Here is a 23,847-nt window from a genome sequence, read left to right on the forward strand (position 1 = left end):
CTGCAAAATACAAATAGTAGTCGTATCTGCCCCATAGAGCTTTTGTGGTGTGACTCCTTTAATCAAGAAATACTGGAGTGTCTTTTATGTGCCTCGTCCAATCAATGATAACTGTTGTTATAAATAGCCGGGAGGTTTTGCATCTGAGGGTCTTGACTGCATTTTAGTGGCAGAGGCGACGTGTAAACTTGAGCGTGTGTCCTGAGGACGGGGTAACTTTGCCCTACTGCACTGCATCAGCATCTTTTGCGAAGCACAAAATAAATGTTCATATTCATGACCCTGAGTTATTAACACTGAATTATACTCTGCTATTAAGAAAAGGAAGTGTGTAATACATTTATAGAGGATTTTCATCCGGAAGTATTAAAACCAGAAACGAGTGATGATTAAAGGGTTGGCATTCAGTTACCTAAAAAATTTGGCAATTCAGAATACTTCATACGAAAACCAAGTTTATAAAAAAACTGGAAAACTGAGTTATAACTAATTGAAATATGGGTAGTTCAAAAATAGAAAGTGACCATTGGTTACAGGAGTGTGTGACAAGGTTTTTATTTCAATGAATATTTATTGTCCTCATAAAGCAGTCACTTTTGTTCATGTTGAAAATCATGATGTATTCTACTTAGTTGTCTTAAAATGTGTTCTGCAAAGTAAATGTATAACCCTTTTAAAAAGTTACATTGACAGCACTTATAGCTTATAGGAGTTGAGAAAGAAGCAATTATGTTAGTCAAGTACCTGATACTAAGGGGCAAATCCCATAAAGTGAGGGTTAAGATGCAAAAATATCTGACCTCCCTGAGCCTCAGTTTCCTCATCTGTAGAAAGAGATCTGTCTCATAGCATTGGGAGGGTTAAATGAATTCATACAAACCGAGTGCTCTAGAAAGCAAGCAGTCAATATGCTATTGTTCCGGGACAGCCAGTGCGGTGGACTCATATCGTAAGTGTGCATGAGTTATGGATAGCATTTTCTGCTAACTTTGGGATGCCCTGGGGAATAAAAAAGCAGTTTCTTCATGCAAAGAGGTGAATTAACAAAACTGAGTAATTAGATCCTAAAAGAGCGAATTTGGTATGGTGAAAAAAATATTAGGAACCCAAAAAGGCTTTTCCAGAATGAGAGAAAAGCTACTAAGGGGTTTTGTCTCCAGGATATAAAGATTTTAAAAGCTTTTGCCTCTCAGAATTCAAGGTGAATATGAAAATTGCTTTAATTTCAGCTGAAAGGAAGGCTGGGATTGGACTAAGCAGTTTTTGGTTACAGTTAACATTTAGTGACTAGGCATTTAAATACACATAGATGTTTATATTTCCTCAAAACTTGTTGAAAATTGTAAATCTTTTCATTTTGGCTATTATAAACTAGCAATTATGTTTTGTTAATAGAGAAGCTTTTTCAAAATAGAAAAATCTACAAATGAGTGTAAAGATTTGCTGAAATCTAGTTTTCAAGCCTGGGTCTTTGGGAGACCCACCTGCTGGGATCATGCAGCACCCCCCACCCCCACCCCCACCCCCAGGCGTGAGGAAGAACAGGTTCCTCTTGCTAGCCATGGACACTGAACCTATAAAGTGATGACAAAAGCCACAGGCTGCCACATACTGGAGTCACATTTCTAGCATGAAAGTAGTTGTTTCCTATTCCAAAGGGGTATGTATGCCCGATTCCTGCTACTTCATTTACTGAGCTCAGCCAAGCAGAACTTGCCCTCAAAGGGCTTTGGAGGCCACTGTCCACCAGGAGAGCTGTCAGGTGAGCTGCCACCCCCTCTCGCCGCCCCCTGCCCAGGCTGGCCAGGCGTCCTTCCTCCTGCCGTGTGGTGGGGAATCTGGTACGGGCTGGCTGAGGGGGGACACAGCATTTGTTGGTGTGTCTTTCATTTAAAAAACCAAAACTGTAAAACAAATAACCCATTTCTGATAGAAAAATTAGAATCTACATATAAGAAGAAAGAAAAATTTCATAATCCTCCCACTCAGAAAACCATTGTTACCATCTCGACATATTTCTTTCCAGACATTTTCAAGCCAGGCTTGCATTTTTTATTTTATGCTTTTTATCATTATTGCTTTTCCAGCCTTTGAAAGCTGGAAACATTACAAACGTGTATAATGGAGAAAGGAATAGTCCCCGTTATCCTCAGCTTCCAGAGATCATCACTGGGGACATTTTAATTCTGCTCTTCTTAAGCGGTAACCCTCTCCTGCCTCAGCTGGCTGGTCTGTCTTTTAAAACTTGTAGCTAGTTATACTTAACGGGATTTTTCCTTTTTAAACGTTTTTCTTTCCTTGGCCTCAGCCTCTGCAAACTCTTTTTATTTTTAATTTTTGGATAGAGAATGTTGAACATGAACAAAAGTAGACAGAATCGTATAATGAGACTCCTTGTTCACATCATCCAGCCCTGGGAACCCTGAAACCATGGCCAGTCCACCCCATTCATGTCCCGTTCTCACCCCATCCACCTCACCCCCTCTCCCAGCCCTTGTTATCTGGATCTGCTAACATTGTGACTACCTTTACAGGTTCTTCCCGGCCCCTGGGACCTCACTGTCCCTTGGCACCGAGGAAGGGCCAAATGCCTGCCCTCCTGCTCGGAGCCGCGCTCAGCTCTCTGCCCCAGGCCTGACCGGCTGACCCGGGCTTTTCCCACTCACTCCTGAAACGCCTGGAAACTCCCAGACGTTGGGTGTGCCAGCTTCACATGTTCAGCTCCTCATTCTCTTTCCTGTTAATGAAGGAGGCCATTGCTCAAATCATTTGGAAGGGGAAAAGTGGAATTTGCTACCTGGGTGTTCCTCTTCCATGCTGTTCATATAAATTTAAACTTAGATTCCTGAGAATTAGATTGAACATGACAAAAATTGCTGTGTGGGCAGTTTCGTTGAGTACTTGCAGATTGATAGAGCCCTTTGTATTAATGAAGGGAAAAGGTTCCCTAGGCTGCCTGTCCCAGAAGGTGAGCTCACCAGCTAAGGAGTTTGTAGCTAAAGGTCCTCATTAACCCTTTGTCGGATGGTGGCAGAAAGACACTTTAGACAAGACAGTCCACAGACTTTAAATCCTGGGTGATCATCTTGTACCGGCCTCCTCCTCAGACGCGGGCACCTTGCGCTGCCTTCAGATTTACTTGTCGCAGAAATATTCTGCTTTGACTCCTTTTAGGGTTATAAAATGTCCTCAGACCCTCAGCACGTCATGGCCATGGAGCGCTGCCATGGCTTGCTGGACCGCTGGTCAACTTTGGTGTTTTCTTACGTAACCAGATACCACACAGAATTGGAAGACATCAGAGTTTGAGTTGTCCCTCTTACCTAGAAACCCAATCAGCATTTCCACCAAAATCAGGAACTTCTTACCCCAACTAAAAGATGGAGTTTGTTCTGTGGCCACAAGAGATCCCAGCCCCCTTGTTTCTCAGCTGTGGAGTCAGCCTCTAAACTTCAGGGGGACCAGACGCAGTCCAGGCCCACGTCCTGCCTGAAGGTGCTGCCCCGAGGGAGGCCCTCGCTGCTGAGGACGCCTGGACAGCAGAAAGCCCCTTCTCTCAGCTCTCTCCTTTGGATGACCCTTTCTGAGCTTCCAGAACACTGTTTTCTGTTTCTCTAAGGCTCCTGTTGTTGAGAAAACTGGCCAGAGGGTCAGGAGGGTGGCCCAAGCAAGAAGGTCGTGTTTCTGTGCTGTAGGCCGGATGGAAGCCAGCCCACGGGGCGGGACATCGCAGCTCCTGTTGCATCCGTCAGTGTGTCTGTTAGGTTTGCATCTTTTCGTCATCCACCTTTGTTTACCAAATGTACAACTTCACTGGAGGACTGATTGCACTGGTTTGCCTGTGAGCGCCATTCCTAAGAGATCGTGGTTTTCAGTTCACTGTGATCTTAGACTGCATTAGTAGCACCGTGGTGTGCAGAATGAAGGAGGTGCCAAACTGAGAAAGCGAATGTGGTATGTTCAGTTCCTGTCTCTTCGCTGCTTCACACTCTCCGGTGGTTTCCCATTGCACCTGAAATAAAATCAGTGCTTCATCCTGCCCCAGCGGGGCGTCTCTCACTGGGGCCCATCTCCCTTACTAGCCTCCCAGCTTCCAGTGCTCCCCTTCTTTCCAGTCTTCGTCCTACTTCTAGATGCATCCAGCTTGCTCCCCCTTCAGCCCTTTGCTCTGGTTATTCTCCTGCCTGGAGTGTTCCCCCCTCATGCCATCATGGAGTCCTTTTTAGACATACGCCTCAGTGTATTTCTTCAGAGATCTTTCCTAATAAAACCTGAGGTGGACCCAGGCGTTCTCGTCACCTCACCATGTTTTATTTTCTTCAGAGTCCTTTTTACTATCTTAAGTAATCTTATCATTTATTTGTTTGCATATTATCTTTCTCTCCTCACTGGAATGTAAGCTCCAGAAGAGAAGGAACTGTGTCAATTTTGTTGACTTGTATGTCCCCAAGTGCCTAGAAAAGTACCTGCCACGTAGTAGGAGCTTAATAAGCATTTGTTGACGGGCTAATTGAGTGAATGAAGGTTATTAGTAACGTGTTTGGTATTTAGCCTGAAGGAGAGACGATCCAGGGGGCCACTTGCTAAGTGTCTAAATACTCAAAGCCAGTGTCTCCAAAAGCCGAGCCCAGCCCTGCTGGAAGAATTCTGCCACTTCACTCATGTCTTTTAGGCAGATCGCAGTCCTCTGAAGAGACGAGCTTGCTCTGGGCAGCCCCCTGAGGTAGAACTGCACCAACAAGTGGAAACTTGAGGAAGGTGTCTTTCTGCTTTAAACTGGAACTGTCTTATCGTCATTGCCCTCTGAGGATGGAGTGGACTACCCTGGGAAGCAGTGACTTCTGCGTCACCTGGGGTGTGCACGCATAGGTGGAACGCTCTCTGTGAAGACCTGGTGTGGGAGGACTCTGCACAGTTAGATTAGGCCGTGTCACAGCCCCTTTCCACCCAGAGTGGCAACAGATCTACCCTACACCTTCTTATTTTCTTATTCAGTAAACGTCAGACACCAGCTATTCGCGTGGCCCTTTCTCTGCCCTTCGTGCTGATGACAGAGGGTGAGGGAGAGCTCTCACAACCTACTTGCAGTAAATGATGCGGAGCTGGGGGTCAGAAGGGTGTAAGATGCTATAGGAAGACACAGAAGGGGTAGTGAGCCTGGTCTGGGGCACCACGGACACCGGCCAGAGGGAGTGGGTTCACGCAGTGGTCTGCAGGCCCAGTAGGAGATATGGGAAAAGAGATGGGGGAAGAACACCCTGCAGGGGAGAACAGTGTGGAGCCTGATGGGTTTCAGCAGCTTAAGAAGTTCTGTGGCAGTGACTGGCTTAAGGGGTTAGGGCCAGGAGAATTGACCATGCTCAAGGCAGACCCACAGGACAGCGCATTTTGCATGCGGCCTCCTTGTGAAGCAGTGATGGAGCATAGCGTGCAGAGGGAGGAGTGGGAGAAACGAGCCGAGGGTACTGGAGGAGTGGCAGGAACCTGGGCACACAGCTCAGTGCAGTGGGGGGCCCTGCAGGGTTTACATAGCAGGGCTCCAGGGAGACTTGTATTTTGGAAAGATCCCTGTGATAACTGTCTTCAGTGTAGAAAATGGGTTTGAGAAATGGCAGGGAGAGCAACAAAGGGGTGGTTAGATCTTCCTTCAGAGAAACCATGGTGGCCCTGGCCATGGGCAGGGTGGGCAGACTCGAGTGATGTCGGGAGGTAGAGTCCAGAGTGCTTGACCTGTGCAGACTGAGGCAGGCCCAGGTTTCTTTTAGGCTTAGGCAGTGTTGGTGCCCCTTCTGGGTTAGAGAGAGGGATCCTACTTTTTAGGATGGAGGGCACAGGAAGAGAAGCGGTTTTGCTGGGGGTGGAGCCTTCGGAAGATATGAGCGTGAGCTGCCTGTGGGACAGCTGAGTGGCAGTTTCCACTAGACCCTTGTGCATATCGGTCTGGAGCCCCGAGACCGCTGTGCTGGTGGCACAGAATGAGGACACTGAAGCAGAGATGAGCCTGAACTCCTGGGAGCATCTGAGACAGTCTGGGGAGAGAGAGCAGAGTTGGAAGAGAAGGCAGCCCGGGGCAGAGCTCAGAGGCAGGCCAGCATGTAAGGGACAAGGAAAGGAAGAGGAGCCAGACAAGGAGCAGCTGCGGCGCGGACACCCAGAGTGGCGCCCGGAGCCGAAGGCAGTGTCTCAAGGAGGGAGGAAGCCCAGGCCTCAGCTGCCCTGTGGGGCCAGGCCACGTCAGGCCGAAAAGGGTCTGGATTTAGTGACACAAAGGCCACTTAGTGACCTGGACAAAAGCAGTTCTTCTTTGCTGGTGAGGTGCATTTAGCAGCATTGTTCCCCTACATTGTGGATTAAAAGGGGTGTCCTGCTTGGTCAAGAAGAGCCTCTGTCACCACTGTCCAGTCTCAGCGGTGGGTAAAGGTGAGCTCAAGTGACCCAGTTCTAGAAGGCAGGGGAAGCCCGGCACATCTCTACCTGTAATAGGCAGCACCCTTCCAAGTACTTAGGACGGCCACTCTGCCCCCAGCTACAGATGACTGTAAGCTAGAGCTTTAGAAAGGAATTGTTGGATCTCGAGGACTTAGAATTAAATAGAACCAGAGTCAATGGCTCGGTGGTTGCTCTCTAATCGGGCCCTGTTACAAGTGGCCACAGAGATTGGCAGTGGGAACCCAGAGAGCCTGCAGACAGGGAGGTGGCTGTGAACAAGGCTGGGAAAAGTCCCCGACAGGACTCGTGAGCCAAGAATGTGGCTTGTGTGGAACCATATGAGCCGGGGAGGGATTTCTAGCTGTGGTTCCCTGAGATGAAAGATCAGGTTGTGTCATGTCCTTGAGTTACAGTGACAGTAGCAAGTGTGAGGGTGGTAATAAAAGTAGCAAAAGCTCTGAATTCCACCTGGTTTTAAAGCCAGGGTTTATTACTTACTAGCCAGGTAACCTTGGCAAGCGACTTGGAACCTCTCTGAACCTCTCTGAGCCTCTCAGATGATTCATCTGTGAAGTACAGTTTACATGGCCGCTGTCAAAGCTGCATGGATGTGTGTGGAGCCCTGGGCACAAAGGACAGCAAATGGTCACTGCCGCTGTCCTTATTACCATTTTTGTGATCATTGTCAACATTGCATTCATGTTGTTGTTATAAATTATAAAACTTTACATGTTCTCGGTGAAGTAAAAACAGATTTCAGCTCAACTTGGCCCCGTGCAGCGAGGTTTTGTGACCTTCCTCTGTCATGGCACTGGTTTCGTATTGTCGCCACACGGGTATATCTGCCAACTGCCAAGCCCGTTAGACTGTGAGCTCCCTAACCAGAGGGCTGGACTAGACGAGCGGCTCCATTTCTATGCATCATGGATCTGTGTAAGGAAGCACTTTCTCAGGACCAGAGCTCTTCAGAAGCAGAGCGAGTGGCTTCAAACTGTGAGCTCCACCCCCTTGAGGATATGTCAGGGGCCACCTGGCAGGGACACTGTTGGGAAGTGGCTGAACTGGCTGGGAGGCTTGGCTTCGAAGATGGTTCTTAAGCCGGCGCTTTAGGTTCTAGTCGTGTTTTAATTGGATGGAGCAGTTCTGATGTCCTCTCAAGGTCATTCAAAGGAGCATTTGTGTTCACTTAAGTTTGTGGGCCCAGCGCAGAGTTAAGCAGGCATTGCTGGCCTTGGGGACGCGTCCTTCCTCTGCTTCCACAGCTCTTCAAAACTCACAGGACTCACCTTAGCCCCAGTAGATGAAAATGTTTCAGTGCAAGACATTTTTAAAGAATACTTTTATATGGAAGATGGTATTTTTTTAAAACATCAAAATTGTCCTAAATGTTTTGACAGCATATATTATATAACCTTTTGGATTTATATTTTCTCCTTCATAGACTAAAAACTACAGCACCACTACCTCAAGAGTTCTCCAAGTTCACATTATGTAAATATATGTAATAAAATATTTACTTAGGGTTTCCATTAAAAATGTCCAAAGGGGAGAATAAGAGAGCTTCACTTTGCCGGTTTTAGAGGCTCTGCTGGGAATTCTGAGTGAAATTGAAGCCTCTCAAGTATGTTTTGCTTGGCCCCCTTGGTGTTTTATCTCCTGTAATGAATTCTTTGTCAGTTTGTCAATTTTGACTAAGGACAGAAAGTTCATGTGTAGTAACAACACACAGACTGAATTTAAAATTATGGTTTATATCATGATGTCATAATCCTCTCTCTTTTCCTTTAGTCAATATTTACCTGTTAGGCCAATATATTATAATTCTGACTTCAAAGGAAGACACTTTATTTTACCTTCTCCAAGTGTTGCTTTTAGATACTTGTAGTATCAGAATTGGAAGTTGAGCCGTCTGAGATTCTTGGCCACATTTTCTTAGGGTTGAGTTCCTCGATCATTGCAGGGCAGGTTTCGCTGCCCCCAGTGACCCAGCCACACAGCTGCATGGCTCTCAGAATGAGGCAGCTGAACTTGGAGCCATACTCATTTCTCTCAGCTTTCCAGACAGCCCTCTCTCCTCTGTGGGAAATAGGCTTGTTATGTTATCCCATAGCAGCAGGAGCTCTTCGATGGACTTAGGTTTTCCCTAATGCATCAATGTTACTGGGCTGGGCGGGAAAACCCAACGAATGCCCCGTAGGAGGGTTGTCTTGGCGTGGGAGACAGATGAAGAGTGGGGAAACTTAAATGCTTTTCCTCCCCTGAACCCCTGATTTTAACTACCCCTCTTTAAGCATTTTCCGTTTTAAAAATTGAAGGAAGACTCATCCCCCAGTGAAGAAGGAATAGGAGGACAATAGCTACAAGATTTGCAGATAAAATGTGTGATACCTTAGGACCGATTATCCAGATAACCAGAGGAGTGGTGGTGATGTGTTAGTAAACTCCTCTGAGTCAACTTGGGTATCTATCAGGATTCTTTCACTGAGTCATAACCAAAAGGGAGTTGATTGACTCATGAACTGCCAAGTCCACAGGTAGACTAGTTTCAAGTTCATCTGGATCCTGGAGTTCAAATGAGGTCATCATGATTCTCCCTTTAGTTCTTATACCTGTTATTTTCTATATTGGCATGATTGTGTGGCAAAGATGTTTCCTTAGCAGTTGCAGACTTACAGTGGTCCTTACTGTCAGGATCCTGAGAGAGAGAGAGAAGAGAGGAGAGGGAGAGAGACCCTCTTTCCTGAAATCCATATCACTCCTTGAAAACAAACCCAGAATAAATCAACTTGAATCGCATGCCTGTGATTGACTAGTCACTATGAACAGGGATGGGGTATAATGGAATGACATCAAGCATATATTTAAATTTATGCTTCTGTCTGCCCATAATGCTCTCTTCAAACTATACATTTATTTTACATGTGCACTCGTTAATATTCTGTCCATTTTGTGCATTTTCACATAGATATAAGTGTGTATAATTACATATGCTATATTTGATAGAGATTTATAGGATGTTCAAGAGTACATCTTAAATTTGTAACCTAGCTGGCCCCCGGGTCCCACTGTAGGCGCAGTTCCATTGGCCTGAATCATCTGACCACCCCTCTGGCAGAACAACAGGGAAGGCAGAGCCTGTTGATAACCAGCTCCCCCAGCAAGGGCTAGGGCAGTCCTAACAGGGCAAACAAGTGGGGTCTTTTACCCGAAGGGGAAAGGCAACAGGCAAACCAATTACTGAGTCATTCACTCAATAAGTATTAGTGCCGGCCGTGCATCAGGCATTCTTCTAGCACTGGACTTACAGCCGTGAGAGGCCTTCCTGGAGCTTACACTGTAGGGAGAGGCAGATGGTAAGCATGTGAGCCAGTGGAGATACACCATGATATCTGGCCGTGATGCGAGCTCTGCAGAAAAGACCACGGTGGGCATCTTCAGCTATGGATTAGGTGCTCTAGCTGTTGAGGTGGAGGAATCAGAGGGCAGAGAATCTCTTTTTTCCTGGGATTCTCTTTCAGTTGATTGACCATTGTAAGGTAAGAAGAATTTTGACAGGCAGATCCTGTTGAGATTAGCTTAAGTATAAGAAAAAGCATAAGCCAAGCAGGCATCTGAATGGGATGAGGTCAGATCGTTCCAGGAATGGAAAGAGGTTTCCCATGGCAGCTGCGTACAGAGCACGTGGAGGTGAGGTCATAAGGCTGGCCAGGTAGATCGGGGTGAGACTGTGCAAGGACATGAATAGCAGGTTAAGGAGTGATGTCACCAGATCCATGGTTAAGAAGGTAACTGGCTATGAAAGGCCAGCTAAGAGGGACAGAGTCAAGGTAGGAAGGCCAGTGAGGGGGCTGAGCAAAGGCTGTGGCCAGAATGGACAGGAGGGGCAGGGCTTTCAGAGGCAGTCCGCAGGATTCGGGGAGTAACTTGCTTCTGGTGGCCTGAAAGGATTTGTTCATCATCCAAAATGAATCTTCTTTGGCGAGTCTCCTGATGTTTCCTCAAAGACAAGAAGCCTTTAGAAATGGGAAACATCTTGTGGAGATGGTCGGGGTTGTTTATTCAGGACAAAAGTCTCATCACCTGTTGGTGTCCAATGAGGAAAGTTACGATAGTGAAGTAGCAGGGCAGGTGGCGTGCCCAGCAAGACTAAACGGCAACCTGCACTTCAGGCCCTGTGACCTCTGGGAGGGGCGTGCACTCTCGGGAGGGATTCCCAGGAGGGACCACCGTTGCCCACCCTCCCCGGCTGATCACCTTTCCTGGGCCTTTCCAGGTACCTACGAAGTGGGAGTTCACATCGCCGACGTCAGTTACTTTGTTCCCGAGGGATCCGAGCTGGATAAAGTGGCTGCTGAGAGAGCGACAAGCGTCTACCTCGTTCAGAAGGTAAAAGTCAAGCTCCAGTTTCTTGGACTGAAAAACATGCTTCTAGTTAGTCTTCCTTTTGTTTTGTTTTGTTTTGTTTTGTGTATTTCTCTTTAAACAAAAAAAATTCCTGAGGAATAGCAATTTTGTCTGAATATCTTTTCCCACATCTAATAAGGTCTTAAGAAAACAAAAGGTGTTCCCTGGAAGAGTGTTTGCCCTCCGTAACTACATATTTTCCTATAAGGCTCTTGTATGTTCAAGAGGATCCACACTGAAGAGATTCCATGGCAAAACACAGGTGTTCGCCTCCACGTTATTGTTCCAAAGCGGCGCTCAGCAGCTCAGCCCACACCAGCCACAGTTTTTATAAAGTTTTATTACAACACAGTCACACGCATTTATTTATGTAGTATCTGTGGCACGATTACACTTCAGTAGGAGAATAGCACGCAGATTTACTAGTGGCCTTCTAAGAAAAGGTTTTGACCCTTGTTCTAAAGGATGGGGGCTAATCTGCTCCTGACCTGCCCTTGATGAGACAACCTGGACTCTCAGAGATGGAAAAGCAAAGGGAGCCACGGAGGAGCCTGCGCTTTTCCTCCTGGGCCGGGTGCTGCCACTCGTGGTGAGCCACTGAGTCCATGGACTCCCTTTAACAAGTATTTAATGAGCACCAGTTGTTTGCTGGGCACTGCCCTAGGCCTGGGGACGGTGGTGAATAAGAGACCATACATACATGAGTTATTTCTGCCCCCTCCCTGGACCTCATGAATTCTGCCAGGTTTCTTTCTCTTCCTTTGACACACTGTTCACCTGCTTTTTGGGATCATCTTACGTCTTTGGCTATATCGTGACTTTCACTTCCTACCTAACTTCCTTGAATCCAGTGGTCCAGTTTTCGATTGCTACCCATACTGGCTGGAACTTTCCCGCCTCCCCCGCCCTAGGACATGACTTCTGGTATTTGCTCTTTGACTGCACTAAGGTGAGAGGTATATCTCCACGACCCACCTGCACATACCATGGCACTCTGGGAGCTGGGAACCCTTTACCTGGCCCCATCTCTCAGGGGCAAGAAACCAGCCCAGGTGCCAAACCTGCTCCATTCTGGGAATTTCCAAATGTCATCGCCTAGGGAAAGGATCCAGCTTCCCAGCCCACCTCCGCTGCCTAACCTGATTGGTAGCGCCCACAAAGCTGGCAGAGGAGAAGCCGGGCTCTGAGCCCCACCCTCAGAAGCAGTATGCCCTGGCAGGCCCGTGAGCTTCGGGCTACTGCCCTCTAACTCCTGGGGAAGTTCACCCCACTGCCGGCTCCAGGTAGAAGTCTATGTGACAGGTGGAAGATGGACCTCCAGACCTACCTCTGCCAGGTCCAGGAAACCGTAGTGTCATTTGGCCTTTGAGGGCCCCAGTCATCCGCTCGCAATACACTGACTACATTAATATAACCTTAGGCTGGAGACGTCTCATCCACACCTTCTGCCTGAAAATGCGGTCGGCTAAACCCAGCCCTTGCCTGACCCAGGGCCTCTTAGGGAAGGGAGATGAGACTCCAGAGTCACTCACATCTATAAAAACTAACGTTATGATGGAAAGAGAAATAGAAGTAGCAATCTCTTTAAAGACGACATAAAGTCAATAAATGGGAAACACTCTCCCCATACAGAAAAGTCGAACTCAGCTCTTCAGATTCAAATATTTAAGATTTAGTTACAGTGAGAGGTTATTCTTCTAAGCAGGTGTCCTTATCTAGCTGCTGCACTCTCCTATTGTAACCAGGAATTATGTTTCACAATCAGAAAATGCAAAACCAAAATTGGGTTAAATAACTTAAACATGTTCTCTTGACTTTGGTTTCGTGATTGTCACAGTTCTAGAATTTCTCGTTGGGACGGAGCTCTGAGCTCTGCCAGTGGGAGCTGGTGGCAGAAGACCCGCGGCCCAAGTGGCTGCGTGGGCGCCCGCTGCCCGGCACTGCCCCACTTTGGCGGGAGCCGGTGGCGCTGGCCTGCAGCCCTGGACAGCAGCAGCTGTGCCTTCAGATTCTTTGGAACCCCTGCCCTGCCCTCGCTTCCTCAGCTCTGTTTCTGAAAGGCCTGTGTCCAGGAGCTTTCCTGCTGTTTTCCCTTTACTTTGCCTGTAAAGGTGCCTTGAGAGCTGGAGGAGCTGCGTCCTCCTCCTCCAGCTCCTCAGCCCTCTAGTTTGGCAGAGTCGTTTCTCGCAACTTCACCAGGTGGGAACACAGCGGTGGGGTCGGGGTCGGGTGGGGTGGGGGTGGGGGCTGCTTTCCCATCTGGAGGGAGCATGGCCCTGATTTCTTTTCATTCAGCGCTGCTGACCTGTAGTTAACCGATGTCAGAGCCACCGTCTAAGCTCGATCCAGGGAATTCTCCCGTCGACTGGGACAGTATGCAATGAAGCATATGGGGGCCAAACACCACCTCACTGTCTTCTAAATGAAATTCTTTTTGTTGGGGTTTTATTCACAGTAGTACGTATTTGATTATGCTTGTTGACAATCGGGTATACTCAGGAGGAAAGATAAAATTAAACATTGTCCATTTAACTCCCTTGAAAAAACACTCCTTTTGATGGAAGATAGCTATCTGTTAGGATAGGGAACAACTGCCTACCTGCACGTAGGCCCGTCCTTCTCAGAAGGACATGATATCTACCCAGTTAATGTCTCCCAACTGTCTTCTCTGCAAGGGAAATAACAATGTAATTGTAAAATTTAAGGTAATGTTTTCAATAAGTGAATTGAATTTTGAAAGTAAAAGAAAACCTAAACAGTTGAAACCTAAACCTAAAATTTCTGCCTATTGGCTTCAGCACTTGTGTTATTTTAGGTGTGAAACAGCTCAAATGAAAGTTCGCCCATAAATCTCAGCGATCTTTTATTGGTCCTGCTTTATAATAGAGATCAAAGATTGGGATTGGAAGCTGTCTTAGTGTGGAGTCCAAAGCATTCTAAAAGGTTCCTTTCTGACCCCAGCAGGTTTTCAGAGTGCTGGTGCTTTGTTAAGGGCAAACTGTGTGGCAAAGAGTTGATCGAATTCGGAATTCGTAAAAGTGTTGATAGGAAAAAGAAAACTCTTGAGACAGAGACGTTGGCTCCAAGGGAATTATCTCTGTCGTCTATGTTGTGTTGGCGTGTGAGTGGGGAGCTAGCTGAGTGCACCTCATGAAACCTAGAAGCCCTCAGCGAAAAGGAGAAAACCTCACCCAGTTCTCAGGCTCAGACAGCCAGAGGGCGCTGAGGGCGTGAGGGGCGTGTGGGGGCCAGCAGTGCTGGGCTGCAGACCCCTGGGGGGTTGATGGCCGGCCCACCTCGAGCTGTGGTGGCCCCGAGTCACTGCTGGTCCCTCCTGTTCCTCCTTGCCTAGATGATGGATTCCTCCCCTCTGTGGCCCTTCCCGCTGGTCACCAGGCTGTCCTGGCTAACCCGTTGCTGAACTTGGCCAGCCCACCCGCTGTGGCTTTAACAGATGTTTCTGCTCTCTGAGGCTAATATAAGATTTTTATAGTCTTGTTGGTACCCCCACCCAGCTGTCTTGGGCAGTGGTGTGTTTACCCAAATGATTGATTTCTCTCAGCTCTCTTACGCCCCAGTCCAGGATGCTTAGAAAGCTGGTATACTGTCATCAGTGTCCCTTTTTTCCACGACCCGCTTTTGAGCTCTGCCCTGAGCCACCTTCGATCCTGGCCCAGAAATGTGCTTAAGACTTAGCACCTTTAAGCCCCTTTCCTTTGCTGCTGCCTGAGTGCTCGGTCTTCTCCTAGGTCGCATTTATCAAGCACCAACTGTGTGCCAGCTCTATAAAGATGAGCGAGGTGCCGATCCTGCCCAGGGGAAGTCAGGAGGCGGGCACGTAACAAACAGGTACAATACAATGGGCTACCTGTGGCTACAGAAGGACCCCCAAGACGAGGAAGTGTTACAGAGGAGAGAGAAGGCGGACTGCCCGGTCGGTGGTAGGAGAGGCACTGTAACAGCCAAAGAGGCTTCATAAAGCGTTTGATCTTTGAGCATGTCAGGGATATGTGGGAAGTCAGGAACTGAGACACACAGGTGAAGTTAGGGGGATGGAGTCGGGAGGAACAGGCTGAAGAAATGGGCTGGAAGGATGCTTGGGAGCGGCTGAGTCTGACAGTCTCATTTCCTGTGAAGAAGAGCTGAGGTTTGCTGCTGAGGACAAGGGAAATGGCAGTTGGGTAGGAGGTTTGAGGAGAGTAGGAAAGTTTGGGAATAGAGTCTGAGGGCACAGAGCAAGGAACTAACCAAAGACAAGTGAGAGGACTGCCAGCCTCCCCTGAGGTGAGAGCTGAGACTGGTTCAGTGATACACCTCCACACAGCCTGGTGATTTTCTCCATCCCTCTCAGCTACGACTTGCAAAAGCAGGAAAGGCAGACTGTAAGATTCACCATGGGGTCTGCAGAGTTGGGACTGTGAAAGTGAGGGAGCTTAGGAACTTTGAAAGAGTTACCCATGTGGCCCCTACTGAGTAGTGACGTTAATGTGGGCAGGGCAGGACCCGAGGGGCCAACTCTGCAGGCATCAGAGGACTAGACGCGTCCACATGATGCTAATGACAGCCTGCAGTTTCTCAGCTCCTGGAGGGTCCTTCTCTTTTCCAGTTACCCATGCTGCTCTGCGCCTGTCACTCCTGCCTCAGTCTCCCCAGGTCTTGTGGCAGCTGATGAGTGTGTGGGGCCTTCTGGGCTGTTGCCCAGGCAGGTCTCCCCTGGAATAACAGGACTTAAATTTGAGGAAGCAGCTTATCAGGAATGGCCGCCAGTCTCCCTAGCCGCACCTCCCATGGGGACCCCTGCTGTGCTGTGGACCGTACACGTGTGCCCTGTGTCATGGAGCACATTCCTAGTGACCCCAGCAGAAATCAGGCCCAATTTATGAGAGGCCAGGATGTGCCAAACCACAAATGTGATTGTGGTTCATTCATTTCCCTTTGAAAGACAGAGAAATAACCACCTATTTACAAAGCTACAGAGACATAAAGACTGTTTTCTCTGAATTCCATCTGAATTCTGCCCTAAGATCTGGTGAAAGTTTATTAAAAGGAATACCCTTTGAAATTGAAAGATAATTATGCTACCTGCAAAGTTTTAATGTTTGGCTTCTTCCTGAGCACTTAGGTTCTTTGGCATCTGGCCACTGCAGTGTGAATATTCAGATGTCATCTTCTGTGTAAGATAAAGGATACCGAGCAGTGTTTATATATTGGGTTGTCAGAAAAGTCATGACGCATTTTTGCAACGAAAAACAGAAAAAATGCATCATGACTTTCCCACAACCCAATATAATCCGGGCTGCCACTGTGTGTGCCAGTCGTGTGTAGAAGGGGGTAGCCAAGACAGCTTATCTTATACTTAAAATACTAACTGCCCATGAAATTCTTGTGTAAAGATATTTAAGTAGAAGTCTACCATATGATTTCATAAAAATGTTCTGTGTGATGCAATAAACCATAAGCAGAAAACATAGGTGTTCATTTCCTGGACAAAAGTCATTCATTCATTTGTGAACTAGAAGCACCTACTATATGTCAGGTGCTGGACAGAGAGACAGGAACAGGTGCTGGTCCACATTCCTAAGATCCCATGGTCTCGTGGAGTGGAGAGGCACCTAAAGAAGCAAGGAGGATGCGTGCGTTAAGAGTTATGGAGGACTCAGGAAAGAGCAGGGAGGGTGGAGTGACTGACAGTGTATGTCTGCTTCAAATCTGTTTTGAAAGAACAGGGGTGAGGTGGGGTGGGGAAGTATACAGAACACGGCACAGGCTCCCGCTGGGGGAATCTGTAAGCCTGTGAGATGTAAGATGGTGATGAGCTGAATCTTAAAGGAAATGCAAAAGTTAGCCCGGTGCACAACATCCAGAAAGCTGTTCCAGACAGAGAGAGTGCCGAGAGCTGGAGCAGCGGACAGGCCTGGCGGGGGAAGGCGTGCGGTGAGCGGGGCCTCTCGTGAGGCCCGAGGGGCCCTGGGAGGCGGGCACCAGGCCAGAGGCCGAAGGGAGGGCTGAGCCAGGGGGCCAGAGACCCACAGACTGTGGCATGGCCAGCGAGCTCACTCACTGGGCACCCGCAGTATTTTACAAACAGGAAAACTGAGACGGAGAATCAGAATAGCTTGCCCAACTTGTACAGGAAGTGGTGGCCCCTGGGATTGGACCCCAAGTCTGTCTAGCTTCAGAGCCTTTGCCCTTTCTCCTGCATTGTGCTGATGATGAGTCTGGACTTCACTCTGTTGGTTAATGGTCTGTAGACAATTTTTTCAGTGGTAAAGGCCTTTTTGCAAATAAAATCTTAACCCCAAACTCCAACGCATAAAAACAATTCCGATTGTATTTCATTAGCATAAATTTCTTCCATATTTAAATGTATAACACTTATGAGATCAACTGATGAAGACAGTGGCTTTCTTATCAATAAGCCCTGTTATTTTGGGATAATTTTAGGCTTACAGAGAAGTTGCAAAGATTACACAGAGGCATCCCACACTCAGTTCCCATCTTCCATCACCACGGTACATTTGCCATCACTAAGGCACTGACATTGGAACATTACTGTTCGCTAAAATCCATACTTTACTTGGATTTCAGCGGTTTTTCCACTAATGTCTTCTTTGTGTCCAGGATCCAGTCCAGGTACCACACTGCGTTCAGTCGCAATGACTTTATTTTGACAAACACCAAAACATGAAGTCAGGAATTATGTTACATGCTCAATTTGTGATTCACAGTCAGATACTGCCTTGCCCACTTAGAAGAAATACTAACTATCTATAAAAAAGGTATTAAGTCCTGGACTACAAGCCTGCCGGGGGATCAGCCTGCTGCTACCAAAATACAGTTGGTATAATTATCTGATACTGGAGCCCAGACAACAATCCAGGAATGCACCCCCAACACACTCCATTTAGTCTAACTCAGCTTGGGCTGTCATAAACATACCATAGACTGGGCGGCTTAAACAACACACAGTTTTTCCCCAGTTCTGGAGACTGGAAGTCCCAAATAAAGGTGCCAGCCAATTCGGTTCCTAGTGGGGACTCTTCCTGGCTTGGAGACAGCTGTGTCCTCACATGGCCTTTTGTGTGTGTGTGTGTGCCGGGCAGGGAGGGGTGTTATCTCTCTCTGTGGGATCAGGGCCCCACCTTTATCACCTCGTTTAACCTTGACATTGTCACAGTTCAGTCACGAGACTGTGTGGTATTGAAACTTTCTCCATTTTGTTCAATATGTTTATGCAAGTAAAAATGTATTATTTGGTAAAACACTTGATACAGGCACAAAAATGTTAAATATTTAGATCACATTTTAACACTCACTAAGTAAGTTAAAGAAAATATAGCATCATCTGAACAGATGGTGCAAAAGCGACGGTGAGAAAAAATTTTCCAAAGTGGCTATCTTACAGAAGTTGTTACCAGACATTTTCAGGGCGTCATTTGATTTTACATAGGTGTTAAAAAGATACGGCATCCTTCAGATAATGCCAAGTAAAGCCATTTAGTTATTAGTGATTTGTTGCTGGTGTGGGCTGTGAGTTTTAGAGTTTCCTTTTCCATACCAAAGATTATTTACTGTACGGAGACAGGGCACAGGTACAGACACGTCCCACAGAATAAGAAACTCCTGGGGTTCGCTTTGCCTTTGCTGCTCTAGCAACTTAACTAGCTGACTTGACCTCAACTAGAGAGAGCGTAGTTGCTTCTCTTGCCTGTTACTTCTCAGTCACTTACCACCGGGTTGCAGTGTTACCTGAGCTTTACACCGCAAACCAGGTAGGTCCACAGCGGGCTGCACACGTGGCTGTTGATGCCGCTGTTTTTAGTTTGGGAGGTGGGGTGAATAATAAAGACATTAATCCGGAAAACTGGGGGCGAAGGAATAGGTTTCCAGGTAGGAGGGAGAAAGTTGGGAAGTATCTTCAGGAGACCCAGGTAGAAATACTCATTTCATCTTTGGAATTTTAGAGAAAACAAGTGACGTTCCGAGATAGCTGTAAGTCATCATTTGAAAGCAAATTGAAGAGATTTTTTTTTAATTAAAAATGGTATATCACTGAATCCATTAATGATGTATACCACTGAATCCGTTAATGATGGGATAGAAAAACCAATAAAGGGAAAAAACAATTTGGGCTTAAAACCCTGTAAAAGGAATGATGAGTTGACCACAGTGGTTCATCGAGAGAACCTGGCTTTATGAACCTCTCAGTGATAGTTCACTGGAGCATTCTGTTAATGTTCCAGCATGTGATTTGGGCGATTGTGTTATTTTCAATTACTGAAGCATTGATTCAGCAATTTTACTTTGATGAAATCCTGTCATGGGTTTATACTCAGCCCTTGGGTTCTTTTATTTTCCCCAGCTTTATTGAAGAATCATTGACAAATATATTTGAAGTGTAAAATATGGTGATTTGATATACACATACATTGTGAAATGTGGAAATTAACATATCCATCACCTCATGTAATTAACTCTTTTTTGTGTGTGGTAAGAGAACACTCAAGATTTACTCTCAGCAAATTTCAAATATACAGTATCCTATTATTAGCTGTAGTCGCCATGCTGTACATAAGAATCAGAACTTATTCATCTTAAAGCTGAAAGGATGCACCCTTTGACCTATATCTCCCCATTTCCTCCACCCCCAGCCTCTGGCAACCACCATTCTACTCGCTGTTTCTGTGAAATAGGCTTTTTTTTTTTAATTCTACATATACATGATACCATGCAGTGTCTGTCTTTTTCTGTCTGGCTAATTTCACTTAGTGTAATGCCCTCCAGGTTCATCCATGTTGTCACAAATGGCTTGGCTATTGTGAATAATACTGTAATGAACATGGGAGTGCAGATATCTCCTCAAAGTACTTATACCATTTCCTTCAAATGTATATCTAGAAGTGGGATTGCTGAATCACATGGTAGTTCTATTTTTAATTTTGATGAACCTCCATGCTGTTTTCCATAATGGCTGCACCAATTTACATCCCCACCAGCAGTGCACAGGGGTTCCTTTTCCTCCATATCCTCGACAGCATTTGTTATCTCTTGTCTTTTTGATAATAGCTATCATAACAGATGTGAGGTGACACAGGAGTTAAGAAAGTAATCCCACTTACAGTAGCACCCAAAACAATGAATACTTAGGAATAAATTTAACCAAGAAGGTGAAAGACCTGTACACTGCAAACTATAAGACATTGATAAAAGAAATTGACAAAGACATAAATAAGTGGAAAGATATCCAAATAAGTGGATTGGAAGAATTAATATTGTTAAAATGTCCATACTACCCAAAGTGACCTTACAGATTCAATGTAATCCCCATTAAAATTCCAATAGAATTTTTCACAAAAATAGGAAAAAAACTATCCAAAAATTCACATGAAACCACAAAAGACTCTGAACAGCCAGAGCAATCTGAGAAAGAAGAACAAAGCTGGAGGTATCACATTTCTGATTTATATATTACAAACCTATAATAATCAAAACAGTATGGTATGGCATAAAAACAGACACACAGACGAATGGAACAGAGAGACAGCCCAGATATAAACCCGTGTATATCTGGTCAGCTCATCTTTGACAAGGGTGCCAAGAACACACAATAGGGAAAGGACAGTTTCTTCAATAAATGGTGTTGGGAAAACTGGACAGCCTCGTGCAAAAGCATGAAACCCCTAACTTACACCACACATACATATTAACTCAAAATGAATTAAAGACTTAAATGTAATACCTTGAGCTCTTAAGTATATAGTTCAACTGGAATAGTTATATCCGAAAGTACAAGTCACTCTTGAGTCTAGAGCTTCTGTTTTAGTATATAGTCAAATGTAGTTGTTTTTCATTGCTGTAATGTACTTTTTCCCTGTGTTACCAATTCTTCATACCTTTCTAGTTCACGTTCCCATTTGACTCTAGAGGTTCCTGGGAAAGTATCAGACAGTGTGTTCTTTCTGAGAGTCTTCTGGGAAGAGAGCTGCCTCCATCTCCAGCTCGCTCTGGACGCTCGAGCTGCTCACCAGAACTCTGCCCTCTGGGCTGCTGCGAAGCCTGTGCTCAGCTCCTGCGGTTTGGAGAAAGGTGCTCATGGGTCTGTCCTCTATTTGCAGGTGGTCCCCATGCTTCCCAGGCTGCTGTGTGAGGAGCTGTGCAGCCTCAATCCCATGACCGACAAACTGACCTTCTCCGTGATCTGGGTGCTGACTCCGGAGGGCAAGGTAACAACTTACGTCCATTCCATTCAGTGAGACCCTGTTAAGCGCCCACTGTGTGCCTGGCTCTGGGCTGGAGTCCCATGGTGGTGGGATGAGGGCCGTATGGGGCCAGCTGCCACAGAGAAGAGCACGAGAGAGCTCCTGCCTCTGAAAGCTGTCAGTTCATTTAAAAGGCAAGACTGACCCTAAACAATTAGAAATGAGTTACTTGTTCCTTGTCTATTACCAGGTGAAGGAAGAGCTTGTGTAAGCAAGGTCACGTGGGGCGGGTGAGTGCAGGCGATGGGGTCTCAGTGAAGGTGAGTGTGGGTTGTCAGTGGCAGGAAGAGCAGCCTGAGCTCCGTGAGGAGAGCGGGCCGTTTGCAGGAGGATATTTAGGGAAAGGAGGGTGAGTTTGGGTAGGTGAGTGGGAATCACACTATGGGGAGCCTCAGATTCCAGCCACAGGTGAATTGTAGGTGATAGGAGTCCTCTGCAGTGTCTTGAGAAATATTAGGGCTGCATCATCGTGCAGGATGACCTGGCAGTTTAAAGATGAATTAAATTTGCACAAGGTGGTACCATAAGCAAGGCACAAGGTGATGAAACCATGGACTGAGAACAGAGGGGAGAAGAATGTCGGTGGGCATTCCCTAAATAGAGGGCATTAAACGAGACAAATAAAAAGATGACTCTAGGAAAAACTGGTCCCCTCCCCAAAACAGAAACAACTCTAAACATTCAAAAATAGGGTAACGATTAAGTAAGCTATGATCCTGTCTCAGTGGGATGTTATGCTTTACTAAAGCTGTTACAAAGACCATGTAAGAACATGGGAAATGTTTATGCTGTAAAATTAAATGAAAGTTAAAAAAAAAGATATTTAATTATAAAGAGGTTCCAAATAAAGATGGAGGATCAAATACCCACATTTGCTTTCATTCCCTCCCAAAACCTCACTAAAACAACAGTGAAGAGATTTTTTTTTAAGACATAAACCCACAAGGACAAAGAGAATGGGAGAGGAGACAACGGCAACAAAATTTTGGAAGCTGGGAAGCAGATGGATGAGTGGTAACTGACTTAGCAGTCCTGAGAAAGCTGAACCCTGAGCCAACAACAGAGAAAGCCAAGAAACAGCCCGATTTACACAGCAGAGCCCTAAAGAAATGCAGAAACTGACAGCACCAGGTGACTCTGTAAAGTGGGGGAGAGGTGTGTGAAGAGGAGACTAATTCTGTTGCTTGAAAGTTTATTTTAAAAGATTGCCTCTCCCATAACTTAGAAGAAGACCAGAAATGTATTCTCTGGACAGGACAAGGTAAAGGATGTCTGAACTCGGGGACACTACATACATCTAATGGAGGTGGTCCCTTAAGGGAGGTTGAGTGAATGCTGGCAGACCGAATATTAAGCATTGCAGCTTTCTTCTCCCAAGCAACCCTGGAATTCTGGTAGCCAAACCTACACCCTTGAGTCAGGAAATGGGAAAATCCTTCTCTGCGGAATCTGAGTAGTGAAGAAGATTTGAAGATAATAACCTCAAGAGTTTCCAAACCAAGAGCCCAGCTGTATCTCCCTACAGTAAAACTTACAATCGGCTCCACCCACACGAGGAGCTTTTTAGGATTTCACTAAAAATCAGCCTTTTAGGATTTCACTTTTGTGTATGAAGAGACAACCAGGAGGAAAGCCTCTAACGTAATACAGGAAAACCAAAGCAAATGACCAGAAAAAGGCAACTAGAACAAAACAGACTACACAGGAAAAGAAACTCTCATTTATGTCCTCAGAGAATTGTTTTTAAGAGAAAGCATCTATGTATATCACAAGATGTAGATACTTCAAAAAATAAATATTCAGAAGGGGAAAAAAGAGCTCTTAGAAATTAAAACCATGATAGAAGAAATGAAGAAGATTCAAACTTCCGGTTGGCAGATAAAGTTGAGGAATTATCCCAGAAAGAGATAGAATATTATGGGACCACTCCACAATATCCAGCATCTGTTCAATAAATATTCCAGAAACAGAGGGGAAAGAATAATTCAAGGTAATGCCCCATTACTGGAGAATGTGACTTTCTAGATTGAAAGAGCCCACTACCCAGCACTGTGGTGGAGACGCATCCTCTCCAAGCCACATCGTCATAAAATTTCAGAGCACTGAGGACACAGAAAAGTGCCTACGGGCTTCAACTCAGAATAACTTTACACTTTTCCATCATAATCCTAGAAGCTAGATGACAATGAAGCAAAGCTTTCTAATTTCTGAAAGACTATGATTTCTATGCTAAAATTCTGTACCCAGCTAAGCTAGCAATAAAATGTGAGAGTAGAAAAGGGCATCCTCAGACATGCAAGGTCTCAAAAAAAAAATGCGCTTCTCATGTATCTTTTCTCAAGAAGCTACCAGGAGATGTGCCTCACCAAACTTAAGGAGTAACTAAGGCAGGAGGAAGGCATGGTATTCAAGAAACAAATAACCAACACAGGAAAGAGGTGAAAGGGCCATGTAGATCACAAGCCAGTAGGCTTTTCCTGCAGAGGACAAAAGAGTCAATATTGTCAGCTTTGTAGGCCACTTGGTCTCTGTTGCAAAACTGCACAGCTCTGCCACTGTAGCAGGAAAGAAGACGGTACATACATTAATGAGCATGTTCCAGTAAAACTTTAAAACCAGGTGGCAGGCTGGATTCGGCCCACAGGCCATACGTGCTTTGCTGGCTAGCACCTGACCTAGGTGATGGTGAAGCAAGTTCCTAGGGTATGAGCTCTACATGGTATAGAAGACAGCTGACCCAGATTGGAGCAGGTCA

General features: G+C 46.0%; 1 protein-coding gene across 7 annotated transcripts in view; it reads left to right on the forward strand.

The window, feature by feature from the left end:
* The window catches only part of DIS3L2 (DIS3 like 3'-5' exoribonuclease 2), a 327,384-nt gene that overhangs the window by 213,265 nt on the left and 90,272 nt on the right, over nt 1–23,847 (forward strand). For all 7 annotated transcript variants that reach the window (XM_019628923.1, XM_019628956.1, XM_019628962.1 and 4 more), the window contains 2 exons: nt 10,703–10,815; nt 20,949–21,056. In XM_019628923.1, coding sequence (XP_019484468.1) covers nt 10,703–10,815; nt 20,949–21,056 — 221 coding nt within the window. The remainder of the gene's footprint in view (nt 1–10,702; nt 10,816–20,948; nt 21,057–23,847) is intronic.

Source organism: Hipposideros armiger, unplaced genomic scaffold (genome assembly GCF_001890085.2).
Source record: "Hipposideros armiger isolate ML-2016 unplaced genomic scaffold, ASM189008v1 scaffold_17, whole genome shotgun sequence".
NCBI classification, from domain to species: Eukaryota; Metazoa; Chordata; class Mammalia; order Chiroptera; family Hipposideridae; genus Hipposideros; species Hipposideros armiger.